The sequence below is a fragment of the Mustela putorius genome, unplaced genomic scaffold (genome assembly GCF_011764305.1).
Source record: "Mustela putorius furo isolate JIRA1106 unplaced genomic scaffold, ASM1176430v1.1 tig00537291_pilon_pilon_pilon, whole genome shotgun sequence".
NCBI classification, from domain to species: Eukaryota; Metazoa; Chordata; class Mammalia; order Carnivora; family Mustelidae; genus Mustela; species Mustela putorius.
The window spans coordinates 885,661-899,004 of record NW_025422429.1 but is presented as its reverse complement, the minus strand read 5'-3'; the positions used below and the strand labels follow the sequence as shown (position 1 = coordinate 899,004).

Here is a 13,344-nt window from a genome sequence, read left to right as displayed (position 1 = left end):
TGTGTGTTATGACACACTCATGATTATTTTGTCCCTTGGAGTACAATGAATCCTGTAGTTTCTAAGAGACACATAGGAAACTATGAGGTTTCATTCGTGGTTTATTTTGTACTTATGTTTAAACGGCAAATAAGATCTATGGACTGAATTCATTCCCCCCGAATCTCACATGTTGATGGTCTAACTCCCAGTATGACCATATTTGGAGCAGGATTCCAGGAGATAATCGAGTTTAAATAAGGTCATGAGGTTGGGGTCCTAATCCTACAGGGTTGGTGGCCTTATAAGAAGAGGAGGAGATGGGTTGGGATGCCTGGCTGGCTCAGTCGATGGCATGTGTGACTCTTAATCTCAAGGTTGTGGGTTCGAGCCCCACGCTGGGTATAGAGATTACTTAAAAATAAAATAAAATCTGGGATGTTTCGGTGGCTCGATTGGTTAAGGGTTTGACTCTTGGTTTCGTCTGTCATGGTCTCAGCATTGTGAGATCGAGCCCCACAGCAGGCTCTGCACTTAGCAGGGATCTCCTTGAGACTCTCTTCCTCTCTCCTCCTGCCCCTCCCCCTGCTGGCATGCTCTCTCTTTCTCTAAAATACATAAATAAATCTTAAAAAAAAAAAAAGTTAAATAAAATCTTAAAAAATAAACAAGAGGAAGATAGAGATCTTCCCCAGTCCCCACCCATGTGAAGACACAGTAAGGAACAACTGTAAGCCAGGAGGAGAGCTCCTGGCAGGAAAGCAATCAGCCGGCCCCTTGACTGTGACTTCCAGTCTCCAGATCAGGTAGAAAAAAAATTCTGTTGTTTAAAGCCATGCAGTCTGGGTATTTGGTGGGGGCAGCCTGAGCAGGCTCAGATGTACATGTTAGCCACATTACGAGCCTGAGTTTTAAGCCCAGTAGCCCATGCCCCAATATATATTTATAGATCTGCTATTTAAACTATGTGTCCTTGGAAAAGGTCATGTCTTTGTCTACAGAGCCACACATTTAAGAAGTGTATTGTATTTTATTTTTTTTAAGATTTTATTTATTTGACAGAGAGAGACACACAGAGGGAACAGAAGCAGGCAGAGTGGGACAGGGAGAAGCAGGCTTCCTGCCAAGCAGGGAGCCCAACACGGGGCTCGGTCCCAGGAACCTGGAATCATGACCTGAGCCAAAGGCAGACACTGAATGAGCCACCCAGGTACCCCAAGAATTGTATTTTAAAACAGTGTTATTCACTCTGGTAAAAACCTTAGTGGGCACTTTTTTTTCCCTTATAACAGAAGATGACCTTTCTCTGCTGACCAAAGAGATTTTTAAATTTAAAGAACCAATATCACACCATCTTGTGTGTTTTGCACTTTCTCTTTCAAAGGGATGCCCCTTGGACCTACTGAATAGCTTTTAAATAATAGTTAAAGCCTACCATGGAAGGATTTCTATTGCGTGGGAGCAGTCCCAGGGGAGATGTGACTGTTCTAGGACATGTTTTGACAGTGAAGGTCAGATGCAGTTCTATCATTAGCCTCCTCTCCCCGTTTCTGGACTTCCCCACAACCTGCAAAAAAAGATCTGTAGAAAAAAGTCCAGCAACACCCCAAACACTATTCATACACCCAACCTGGGGCTCAAACTCACAAACTCTTGATCAAGAGTCACAGGCTCTCCCCACTGAGCCCGCCAGGCGTCCCTATTAACACGTCTCTCATTTATCCACATGTCATGGGCCTAAATCCAAGGCATCAAATAGTATCAGCTCAAGTGAGAATTTACATCTTCATCACATGTCTGCCTGGGTGTTGAAATGTTTGATAGTAGCAAGTCTTCTATCTTCCAAGCACACGCGAGTTTGCAAAATGCTTGCATATTAATTCACCTCATGACCACCTGGAGAGCTATCCGGAGCCATCATTCTTGTGTTTCCAGGGGGAAAACTGGGCTCAGGGAGATGGCTGGTAGAAGAAGACACAGCTGCAGCAATTCTGAAGCCTCACGCAGTGTACTGGCTACAGGAACACGGTGGACATAAAGTAATCTGAGCCTAGAGTAACTAACAGGAAGGGAGCACTAAAATGAATCTCACAAATGGAAAAAGTCAAAGGTGCCTGCCGTGTCTGTGTTTGGAGCACTTTTGAACGCACTTCCTGTGTTCAGTGACGCGGACTAGTTGCCATAGTTATGATGAAATTCCTCAAAGAACAGGTCATTTAGAACTTACTAGCTCCGTAATAGCCTAGACTAGTGGTTTGCAAACTTTTTGGTCTTGGGGGTTTTTTACACTCTTCAAATGATCTTAAAAACTATGGAGGCCCCCAGAGAGCTTCTGTTTATGTGATTTCTAACTACCCATTTGTACTGTATTAGAAAATAAAATTTAAACATTTTAAATACCTTACTAATTTATTAAAAAATAAGAGACTGATCACATGTGAAAAGGAATATCTCATTTTCATTACAACATAACGCTGTTTTCCCAAGCAAAACAAAAATTGGTGAGAAATTGGGCGTTGTTATATACTTTTAGAAATCTCTTTCACATCTGGCTTCAGAGATCTGGCTGCATTCTCTGGTCTGGGTCTGTGTTCCAGCTGTGGTGACATCATACCTGTAGCTCTGGAAAATTCCATGGGAAGCCTATGAGAGAAGGAGAGTGAAGAAGTCAAACGATGTATTCATGTGTTTAAGAAAATCATTTTGGGGACGCCTGTGTGGCTCAGTCGGTTGGGTGGCTGCCTTCGGCTCAGGTCATGATCCCAGCGTCCTGGGATTGAGTCCCACACTGGGCTCCTTGCTCCGCGGGAAGCCTGCTTCTCCCTCTGCCTCTGCCTGCCACTCTGCCTGCCTGTACTCTATCTCTCTGACAAATAAATAAATAAAATCTTAAAAAAGAAAAAAAAAAAGAAAATCGTTTTGATCTTGAAATCCGTCTGAAAGGAGGTGCGGGGTCACTGAGCCATAGTTGGAGAACTATTGGAATGAACAACAGCAAACCCCTAATTTTAAGAACACATGTTTTTAAGATACAGCCTTTTTTAAGCACACAATCTCTGAGATGAATATTCCTTGCAATAGAATCAACTGGGTCTTTCCCTCAACTTTAAAGATAATCCAGAGCCAGGAAACTGTAAACAAAGAACAAGGACTCCAGTCCATCTAAACTCAGCAAGGACCACGAGTGAGGAGGTTATTACCCCAGGGACCGTCACTTTATGTGCAAACACCAAACAATTACTGGAGTCTACGAATGTAATTTTGGTCTCCTGACTTACGTAAATTCAACCCGGCCCACTTAATCCTTGTACTGTGAGTGCCAGCAAATAAGATTCTCTTAGGATGTCAACAGATGTGCTGATTAGAGGCTGTTCCAAACTCTTGGACTTTTGGGGCCCCAAAGAGAAGGGCAGACCTCCATATGGCGGCCAGTCAGAGGCAAAAGGGGGCCTCCTTGTCGTGCGCACCAAGACCCTGTGGTTCTTTCACTTTCTCGGATCTCTCTCTGATGTCCGGGGACAAGAAAAAGGCTGAGCACCGGTTCCGTGTTACTCCAACCATGAGAAAGACATTCAATGTTTTGGGGTTTTTTCCCTAAGATTTTATTTATTTATTTGACAAAGAGAGAGAGAGAGAGATCACAAGTAGGTAGAGAGGCAGGCAGAGAGAGAGAGAAGGAAGCAGGTTCCCCACTGAGCAGAGAGCCCAACGCTGGGCTCCATCCCAGGACCCTGAGGTCATGACCTGAGCTGAAGTCAGAGATTTAACCCACTGAGTCACCCAGGCGCCCAACATTCAATGTTTTGCCACACACCACAACTGGGAAACACTTAAATGCAGTGTGACTTAATAAAGCAACTTAGGGGGTGCCTAGGGGGTATCTGCCTTCAGCTCAGGTCATGATCTCAGAGTCTTGGGATCGAGCCCCATGTTGGGCTCTGTGTTCAGCAGGGAGTCTGCTTCTCCCTCTCCCTTTGGCCCTCTTCCTGCCCATGCTCTCTCTCTCTCAAATAAATAAAACCTTAAAAAAATAAAATAAAGCAATTTAGAATGCACTGCCTTGTTTCTATATATGCCATCAACTAAGCGAATGACAGAGTAATTACAATCCCTTAGTTCACTGTTCTTTGTGAAACAATGTGACCCCCTTCTTTTCCTCCTTCCTTCCCTTCTTCTCCCTTTGTTCTTACCTTAAATATTGATTATGTACCCAGTATGAACAAGGCACTGTGAAAAACACAGTGCTCATATTTTTCTGGCTACCAATTCTGTATATTTGTCATTGTTAAATATTCTTTTTTCCTAAGTAAGCATGCCTAGTATAAGACATTAAAATTATAGCAAAATGTAAAGAAGGCAAGTATAATTGTCAATAGCTAATTTCTAGGAATAATTTTAATAAATTCTAGATTTTTTCCCTGTGGTTTCACCTAGTTGAGATTATATGTGGACACCATTTTATACCCTGATTTGTTTAACATTGGATCACACTGGATCACCAGCAGCTTCAATGTTATTTAAAACTCATCATAAACCTAACTTTAATGCCTAAAGGTGATGATCAACATCTCAGTGGAGAAATCCTACTTCTCATTTCAGATTTCCTGAGAACCAGCTCCCTCCTGGAGGTGGAATTACTTGGGGGAAAGGCTATATTTCATAGCTTCTGTTAACACACTGAAGAATTCCTTTCCTTGGCTGTGTATAAAATGATACCACCAGACGAAGGGGTCATTTCATGGCACCCTCACTGGTATTGAGGGCAATGGTTATTAAAACACAATCTTTGCTAATATGATTAGTAAGGGGGGAAAATCCTATCTTTTAAAAAAAATTGTACATTGGATTCATAGTAAAATAAAATCTTTAAAAGTGTTAGTAAAGGGCCACCTGAGTGGACCAGTGAATTGAGCATCTGACTTCTGCTCTGGCTGGTTGTGGTCCTGAGCTCAGGGCTGGGAATCTGCCGGATTCAGTGGGGGGTGTAGAGGGTGATCTGCTTGTCCCTCTTCCTCTGTCCCTTCCCTGCCTGGCTTGTGGCTCATGTTAAATCTTTTTTTTTTTTTTTTTTTAAGTGCAGATAAAATTATAGCACACTTAAAAATTCCAAGATAATAGCAGAATGAAGACACTGGTGCCCACTTTTCATTAATTCAATTAGTGAAAGGAAGACAGACCTGGATCGTCCCAAAAGTCCCTAGATCAGAGTTTTGGTGGCAAACACTGAAACCAATTCTGATCACTTAATCGGAAGAGAGATGTCTCGAAAGGCCAGCAGGTAGCAAACCAAAAGAGACAGGAAGGCTGAAGAATCAAGTCCATCAAACAGGTAGGGTAGTTGGTATTGCCACTGGACATGTCCAACTGTCAGCTCTGGCATTGCTGCCTATGACCACAAACATCACTTCATAGAGAATGACATTATTTTTAGAATGTCTCCTGTTTGTGTCACAGACCTCTGAACTGAAGTCATAGGATGATTCCAGGGATGCCAGAGGGTGGAGACAGTGAGTACTGGGACATTTTGGCTTTTATGAGAGTTTGGATTCTAGGTAGATCTTTTATCAATGATCTTATTATCATAGATCTTTATCAATGACCACTATAAATGCTCACATGAAATTCTTTGTTTCATAGTATTTTTTTAGGAACCTGGTTGATCTTCTTAACTACAACTGAATTTTTAGATTGTCTAGTAGGTCATGAGATTATCTAGTCTGGAACTGCACACTCCAATGTCTATCCTATCTTCAAAGGTCAGTGGGGTGGGGGCATACGGGAGTGGTGGAGACTGTGGAAAACTGAAGAGCATCATCCCAGGGTCAAAGGGACACCTCCGACTTGGCTCCAGCTGATGGGTGCTGGAACCCACTATGAACCAAACGTTGCCAGTTCTTTCAACTTCTCAGAACGCACCAAAAGTCTGCGTTTCCCTTAAATTTCCTGATTTTAAACTTGGGAACTAAATTCAAAGTGAGATAAACAATGACACCATCGCTTTTCAAAAATCAGGGCTGCAGGCCGCCTCCAAGAGTCAAACCTTTTCATCCCGAAACACCAACACAAGGAGAGGAGAGACCTAAGAAGGTGGGACATGCCAAGGCCCAGCAGCTCAGCTAGGGGCAGAGCCAGGACCGGAAGTTTGGTCTCTCCAAGAAAAGCAGGTTAGGAAAAGCCTAACCTTTTCTCACTCCCCATCTCTGCAATCACTTCTCTTGGAAATAGCCTCCTCCCTAAATTGTGGAACAGTGTCTGTGGTGGTTCAGCAGCAGCAGTGTTTGTAAGATGTTTATAAATTCGTAAAACCTGCCGGTCCCACAGAAAGAAATACCGCGTAGTGACGTCATCTCAGAATTTAAATCTTAACTTGTACTACTTTCTAAGTGGGTACCCGGGGACAAATTGTTTCTCCGGGTCGCAGTCGTGGGAACCGTGAGAGCCCTTTTCATCAGGCTGTGGAGAGGATAAAATAAGATTTCATACCAAGGGTGCCCGGCACCCTGCGCCAGGACCATACTAAGAAACACTGCCCAGGATAATAACACGATACCCAGAAGGTGGCTGACTGGATCGCGTCACCCGAGTACGCGAGGCAGGGAGGGGAGGAAGAGGACTAACGTGTTGCACGGTGGGGTGAGTTATGCATGAACCTCCAGGCGGAATATCTAACACGAGGACGAGTGGGTTTTGCACCTACGCGCCGGCCTTCCTCGGACTCCAGTGCGAGTTTCAAGGCCACGGCCAGCTGCATGGGGCGCGCGTGCACCGCGCCGTTCGGAGCCACCCTCTCGGGGCCATCGGTGAAGCTGATGGTGGAGCGCACGCCGGTCCCAGGGGCTCCGGGCTAGGGAGGGGACGCGCAGCGTTTCAGAGGAGAAAGTGGCAGCGGGCGGTTTCCCCGGCGCTCTAGGCCGCCGCGGGGACTCGCTGCCACCTGCGAGCTTTCTCTGCAGAATGCGGGAGCTCGCGCGGCAGAGGAGGGGCGGAGGCAGGGGCGGAGGCTGCCCCCGGGGGCCGGGGCCGGGGAGGCCGGGACCATCGCAGCGCCAATTTCTGTTACGGCAGCAGCGGCGGCGGGGACGCTGCAGGCTCGGGTCGGCCGGCCTGCGCGCGGGTTCTCCGGGGACCTGCTCGGCGCTGTTTCTGGGGAGCGCGGCCGCCGAGGGGCGGAGGAGGAGAGGGAGAGCCAGGCGCGGGCTCGGCGCAAGCGGACGGAGCAGGGACACCGTGCCGCGCGGCGGAGCAGCGTGGCGGGCACGGCCCAGGCCGGCGAGCGGGCGCTCCTGGCGCATCACCCGGCCGCAGGGCCTTCCAGCGACAGCCACCGCGGCCCGGGCTGCAGCGGCCAGACGGATGCCAAGGCCACACGGCAGGCAGGCGCGGGGACAGCCGCCGCAGCCGCCGTCCCACGCGGGCTCCGGACACCGGGGTTGCTGGTGAGTGTGAGCGCGCGTGAGTGTGAGCGCGCTCCGGCCCGGGCGAGGGTGCACGCCGGGTGCCGGTGGCCGCAGGCCCCCTCTCCCGCCGGCTGCCTCCGGCCGCGGGCTTCGCTCGGCGGGAGAAGAGGCGCGCTGCCGGGGCTCACTTCCTTCCTGCCGGTGCGCGGCCCCCGCCGGCCCCTAGGGGTTACTTTCACCTTGATGGGGAAGGCAGGAAGCGGCGGCTCCCGGTGGCGGGGCGGGACTCCGGCGGCGACCTAGGCGCGTGGGCTTCTGATTCCTACTCGGGGTGCAGCTCTGGCGAGGGTGCCGGCGCTCGGAAGGACCCCCGCTCGGCTTCTGGGGCGCGCGGGGCGGGGCAGGCGGGGCAGGCGACGCGAGGGCAGGACAAACAGAACCTTCCCCCCTGCGGGACGGGGGCCGCGCTTTTCTAGGTGGTGTTGACTTTTGTGCCTTCTCTGCGCGACTCTTAAGACGCGTCCCCTCTCCTGGAGCATGGAAGCCTTAACCCAACCCTTTTAATGAAGTCCACAAAGGAAGTGGAATGTCGCCAAGACATAATTTTCCAAAACTCTCTAACACAACCCCCGCTGCTGATCCAAGAGCCGAAGGTGCTCTAATTACTGAAGAAAAAAAAAATACAATTGTATAAGTAGTACATTGTTTAGGAAGCAGAACCCGATTGAGAGAATTGAAGAAAGTCTTGTGTTTGGTCGGCGTGGGGGTGGGGACGGCTTTCTGGAAATCAGTGTTTGATGTAAGTACAACAGACATCTTTCAAAGGAAGCTCCCGCGAGCGCCCTGCTTTGCAAACATCCTGCTAATCTCTAAGAATGAAAACGAAGTGCTAGGTTTTAGGGGTGTCCAAAATGATCGAGGCTATCACTAGGGTGCGGATTTGTGATCTCCTGATTCAAGGCCCTGTCAAGGTCAATATGGCAGGTGTGTTCCAGCAGTTAAATTACATCTGTATGTTTGATTTCCTTTTCTAAGATTGGGGGAGGGGAGGTAAAGCTGCTTTTTCTGTGGTTGTTTCACACAGAGATGAAGCCACTGTGTTGTTTCTTTCCAGAGCTTGTTTCCGTTTGCAGTCTTGTATTTGTCTCGTGGATGCTCACTTAAACTTAACAGGTGTGCTCGGCCAGTGCATCCTAGCCGGGGTCCTGTAGCCACCCTCTAAACATCTCTGCTTCTTTCTAGTACACGTTTGTGCCTTTGAGAGAGAGTCCCCTCTTGTTTATCATTTTCTCCAACCCATGTCTTCATTCAAAGACATGAAATGTTCTGGAGTCTTCCTAGAAAATGAACGGGCTGCTTGTTTTTTCTGTCCAAGCATATAGATGGCACATAGTTTGCTGCTTGGGAAGCTGCTTTTGCATACGCTTCAGCTGTCCTTTCTGTAGGAGCCGGTTCTTGGGAATTTGAAGAAGAAATGTGTTGTCTTATGCTGTTTTGTAAGGTAAGTAAGTACTATTGAATTGATCAGGCAGAGAACATTAGCCCTTTATTCATATTGCCAGCTTCTGGGGGCCAGTTTCTTGCCTACTTTGGGGCCTTTGGGGAGGATCATTAGGAGTGAGAGGCCTTCTTGTCTGATCTCAGAAGCTAAGCAGGGTCTGTCCTGGTTAGTACTTGGATGGGAGGAGTGAGAGGCTTGAAGGAAGAAATGGTAGAATCATGGCCCCAGGGTATCTTCCGCAGAGAGGTTTCTTTTGGAGAGGAGAATGTCTCTGGGGTTGGGTCCTGAGAAGACAGTTAAAAATAGTTAAGGAATTGTTAATAATAGCTACTTCTTTTTACACATAGCACATAGCTTGATTGGTATTCCTCCTCTAAGGACCCTTCCCAAGCCTACTTACATTTACAATCCAGAAAGTGAGAATGCCCTTTACAGGGAAGAAAAGCCTGGTACTTCATGCTCAGAATATGAGGGGGCAGGAGGAATGTGAGAGGAGCCCAGGAATCCCAGCTGCCTACCTGGAAGGATACATTTACCAATTAGACTACATTTTAATCCACTGGGTTTATGATTGTGTCCAAGGCGCTGTAGGGGATTTGTAAGTCACTTGGGTTGAAACTATGAGAAATGACTCATGGTCATCCTTGAGAATATGTGAGTCAGCTTTTGGTCCCTTAGGCTAATGGATTGCAGCTGCCCAATGAATATTTGTTACATGAATAGCAATTCTAAAATGTTTATCTTCCCAACTTAGCTCCTCTATCCATGTCTAGTATGACGTATTTTTAGCCATAACTTGGTATGAATATTCAATCATTTCATCCAGTCAAAGCCCAGTGAGTACATTCAACTAAGACTGATTTCCTCAACCAAAGGAATGGTAAAAGTCCCTCCAAAACAAAACGGAAACAAACAAACAGCATTGTGTTGGCACCTGTTGACTCGCTCAGGCCAGCTATCAGAATTGTCCAGTCGGACATGTGAGTGGACATTCAGAAACCCTGAGTTGACAGCAGAATGTTCAGCTCAGGAATACTCTGGATGTAGCTGTATCCAGACGTGGCTTTTGTCAGATATGATTGGCATTTCTAAGCAAATCCCGTGAACTTCTGGCACATTCCTCTATCTCCTCATGCTAAGTGGAGGAGCCAATTAAACATTTGGCAAATTGCTAAATCTTCAGAGCACATGTTGATTTTTTAAGTTTTAAATTAAATCTGTGTTATGTTTGTCCATTAATGTGATTGACTTAGAGGTTATTAATTTGGCCTGCTGGTTACTAAGTAACTTAGAGTTATTAAAATCTAGCCACTGGATATAAATACAAATAATTCATATGTTCTGATTTGATCTAGCAAATTAGCCTCTCAAGGTACTCTTGGAAACGGGTGCATTCGCTGATACTGAATATTAGGGATATTATACCTTTCTTTTCTTTCATTTTTTTTTTTTCTTTTAATACAGTGACTTTCCATCCCCAGTCATTAGAAGTTTAACCTGTGGTTCATGATCCAGTTTCAGGATGAGAGATTAGAAAGCCGTCTGAAATTTACCTGGATATTAACATGAGAGTGCACATTAATAATGCACATTTTCTCTTTGATATCCTTCCCTTTATGTCTTTCAGTCAAGCTCATTTCATTCTGAACAAAAGTCAGATGAGATCCTTCAATATTTAAAAATTTTTTTATTGGGCTATGTTAAAAATCAATGTATAAAATAAAACATGGCTTATTACTGTTTTGAAGTAACATCAACACTGCTATTCTCTGCATAATGAAGCATGGTCATGCTTATTGGGGTCATTCTTATTGGGGATTTGTTTAGTAAGTAGGCACGTGAGCCCTTGAACCTGACGTAAAGGCGTGTCTGGTCCATGTCTTACTAAGGCCTCTTGTTAAGCCAGGGTGTACAGTTCCGATTAGATGAGGTGGCCAGTTCTAGGTAGGTTCCTTGAAAGGAGTAAGTGTCAAAAGTGTCCTTTTAGAAGAGTTTTTGGCACTTGGCTGTTTGGCACTTGATTGGATTCGTAGAAGGGATTTGGGATGGAATCTAGTGTCGGCTAACGATGGCCTGACCAGGGAGCATCACAGTGACGCTGAATGGAGAAGGAAGAATGTCAGGCAGGCAGACCGATGTCATTATGTGGAAGAGGGTCAGTGCACTTGACCGTGACCATGACCATGACCGCTCCCTTGTTCCCCATCCAGTGGGTCACAACGTCCGCTCCTGCCGAACCCTGGTGTAACCTAAGAATCTTGCACACACTGGCTAGATATTAATTAATTAATTATTATATTATTTATATTATATATAATATATTATATATATTAATTAATAAATATTAGTTCCTTTGTACAGTACCAGACACTGTACAAAAACTTACAAAACCTTAACACGTGTTATCTGATGGATGACAGAGTGGTTAGGAGCGTGGGTTCTTTATGCCATTGAGGAGCTGTGTGTCCTCGGGCAAGTCCACTGATTTCTCTGGGCCTTGGTTTCTTCCTTTTTCAGTTGGGATATTCATTTCTGTCTCATAAGGTTTGGAGCAGGCTTAAATGGATAAAGTAGGTGTAAATGAAAAGTGGTTGGAAGTTTTAGGCACAACATTAAGGGCTGTATGTTTTGTTATTATTACTTCATAAAACAACTTCATGCAATAGGTATCATTTTTTGCAGAGTAAAAATTGAGTGCAAAGAGGGTCGTGGTCGTAGCTGGGAGTGAAACACAGACTCTGGTACCTGTTTTCCTAACATGTACGCAGGGCTGTCTGCTATACCGTGTGCGCGGTGCTAGGAACGCTGCTTGGGGCAGGAAATGTGAGCGCTGGTCCCATGTCGATTCAGGGCGCCAGTCATTTCCAGTGTGGAACTGGCTATCTCCAATAGAGAATGAGTACCCAGATCGTCCTACAAAATTTTTGCTCATTTTCCTGGATGTTGTGCTCTTTTGCAGATTGTGTTTCTCATGAAGTTCTTTATTAAGAAGGGTTCCAGTTTCTGTTTTCACATGTGCTTGAGAAACACGCTGTTTTTTTGTTTCTGATCGTTGACATACGTAGTGCATATCCATTTGGTACATCTTATACTCATCATTCTTTGCTGGAGGCAGAGAGGATATGTCTCCCTAATGAATGCATAATACCCGACTATATCCATTACATATTATTTATGTACTGTAATACTGTGTATTTTTTTTAACATAGGGTATACAAGGTTTGTATGACGTACATAGTATATATATTGTAAGACATGTATTATACATTTCTATACATTATATAATATATATTATATCATACATTATGTCAGGGAGACACAGTATATGTAAGGAGTCACTGGGTCTGAGGAGAGATGTCACTGATGTGTATGTGTATATTGCATTATTGGGTAAATATCAGCATTCTATTAAACGCCATCCACCATCTATGCCATACACCTCTCTCTACACCCCCAGAGTCTCACATGTCTTTCATTTCTGAGCCATCATGGACTTATGATGACATTTCATAGCCAGCGTTGTTCAGGGTACCCCTGGGGAGCTCAGTTGGTTAAGTGTCTGGCTCAGAACGTGATCTCAGGGTCCTGGGCTCGAGCCCAGCATCAGGCTCCGTCCATGCTTAGCACTGAGTCTGTTTGAGATTCTCTCTGCTCCTCTTCCTCACCCACTGGCTCTCTCTCACTCTAAAATCAGTCAATCAGTCTTGAAAACAATAACCATTTTTATTCAGAGCATCTTCCAGAATAACGGCAAAAAATTTTTAGCTATTTCCTGACTTGTTGAAGTAATTATGTTTAATTATAAGAGGCCATATTTTATTTTATTTATTTATTTTTTTTATTAAAGATTTTATTTATTTATTTGACAGAGAGAAATCACAAGTAGATGGAGAGGCAGGCAGAGAGAGAGAGAAGCAGGCTCCCTGCTGAGCAGAGAGCCCAATGCGGGCCTCGACCCCAGGACCCTGAGATCATGACCTGAGCCGAAGGCAGCGGCTTAACCCACTGAGCCACCCAGGCGCCCAAGAGGCCATATTTTAATTTTTGGTGGAAAACTGCCAGAGCAACAAAGAGGAAAAAATCCAGAATTCCGCCAGAGCTTCTTTCAGGGGGAACATGTCGTCACTGACTTCAATATTTTACCATTACGTTCGTTCTCGTAATTCTTTGTTCTCATAATTCTTTGTTCTCCTACGTAGCTTCCAGAAGTCTGTAACTGGTATTGCTTTTTTCTAAGGAGGTAAAAGCTTTCCCTGGTCTTGTGAAAAGTTAATGGGTGCTATTTAGTTGAGAATTTTTAAATTTCATCTTTAAAAAAAAATTGTCTGCATTCTTCGATTTAATTTTTCGTAGTAATTATACATTATTGTTTAAGTAAAGTTCAATGCCTTTTAAAGGAGCTGTTTTTAAATTTTGTGAGTTTAAACCTGATTTAAAGAAAATACAGATGGGATTTCCCAAAGGTCC

The 13,344-nt window shown here is 45.2% G+C and overlaps 2 protein-coding genes across 7 annotated transcripts in view; one reads left to right on the top strand and one right to left on the bottom strand.

Moving 5' to 3' along the window:
- Nucleotides 1–1,314: 1,314 nt before the first annotated feature.
- LOC101682028 (translation initiation factor IF-2-like) lies at nt 1,315–11,717 on the bottom strand. The gene is made up of 3 exons (XM_013050124.2): nt 11,661–11,717; nt 6,677–7,571; nt 1,315–2,622 (listed from the first exon to the last, which is right to left on the bottom strand). The coding sequence occupies exons 1-3, from the start codon at nt 11,715–11,717 to the stop codon at nt 2,588–2,590; spliced, it is 987 nt and encodes a 328-aa protein (XP_012905578.1). The 3' UTR covers nt 1,315–2,587.
- Nucleotides 6,384–13,344, top strand: part of STAMBPL1 (STAM binding protein like 1) — a 49,206-nt gene continuing 42,245 nt past the window's right edge. For 3 of the 6 annotated variants that reach the window (XM_004780771.3, XM_004780770.3, XM_004780769.3), the window contains exon 1: nt 7,286–7,415. The gene's annotated coding sequence lies outside the window, so the exon portion shown is untranslated. Of the gene's footprint in view, nt 6,613–7,285; nt 7,416–8,159; nt 8,361–8,464; nt 8,878–13,344 lie in introns of those variants that run through there. The other 3 variants (XM_013050129.2, XM_045073843.1, XM_013050128.2) reach the window with 3 other exon arrangements.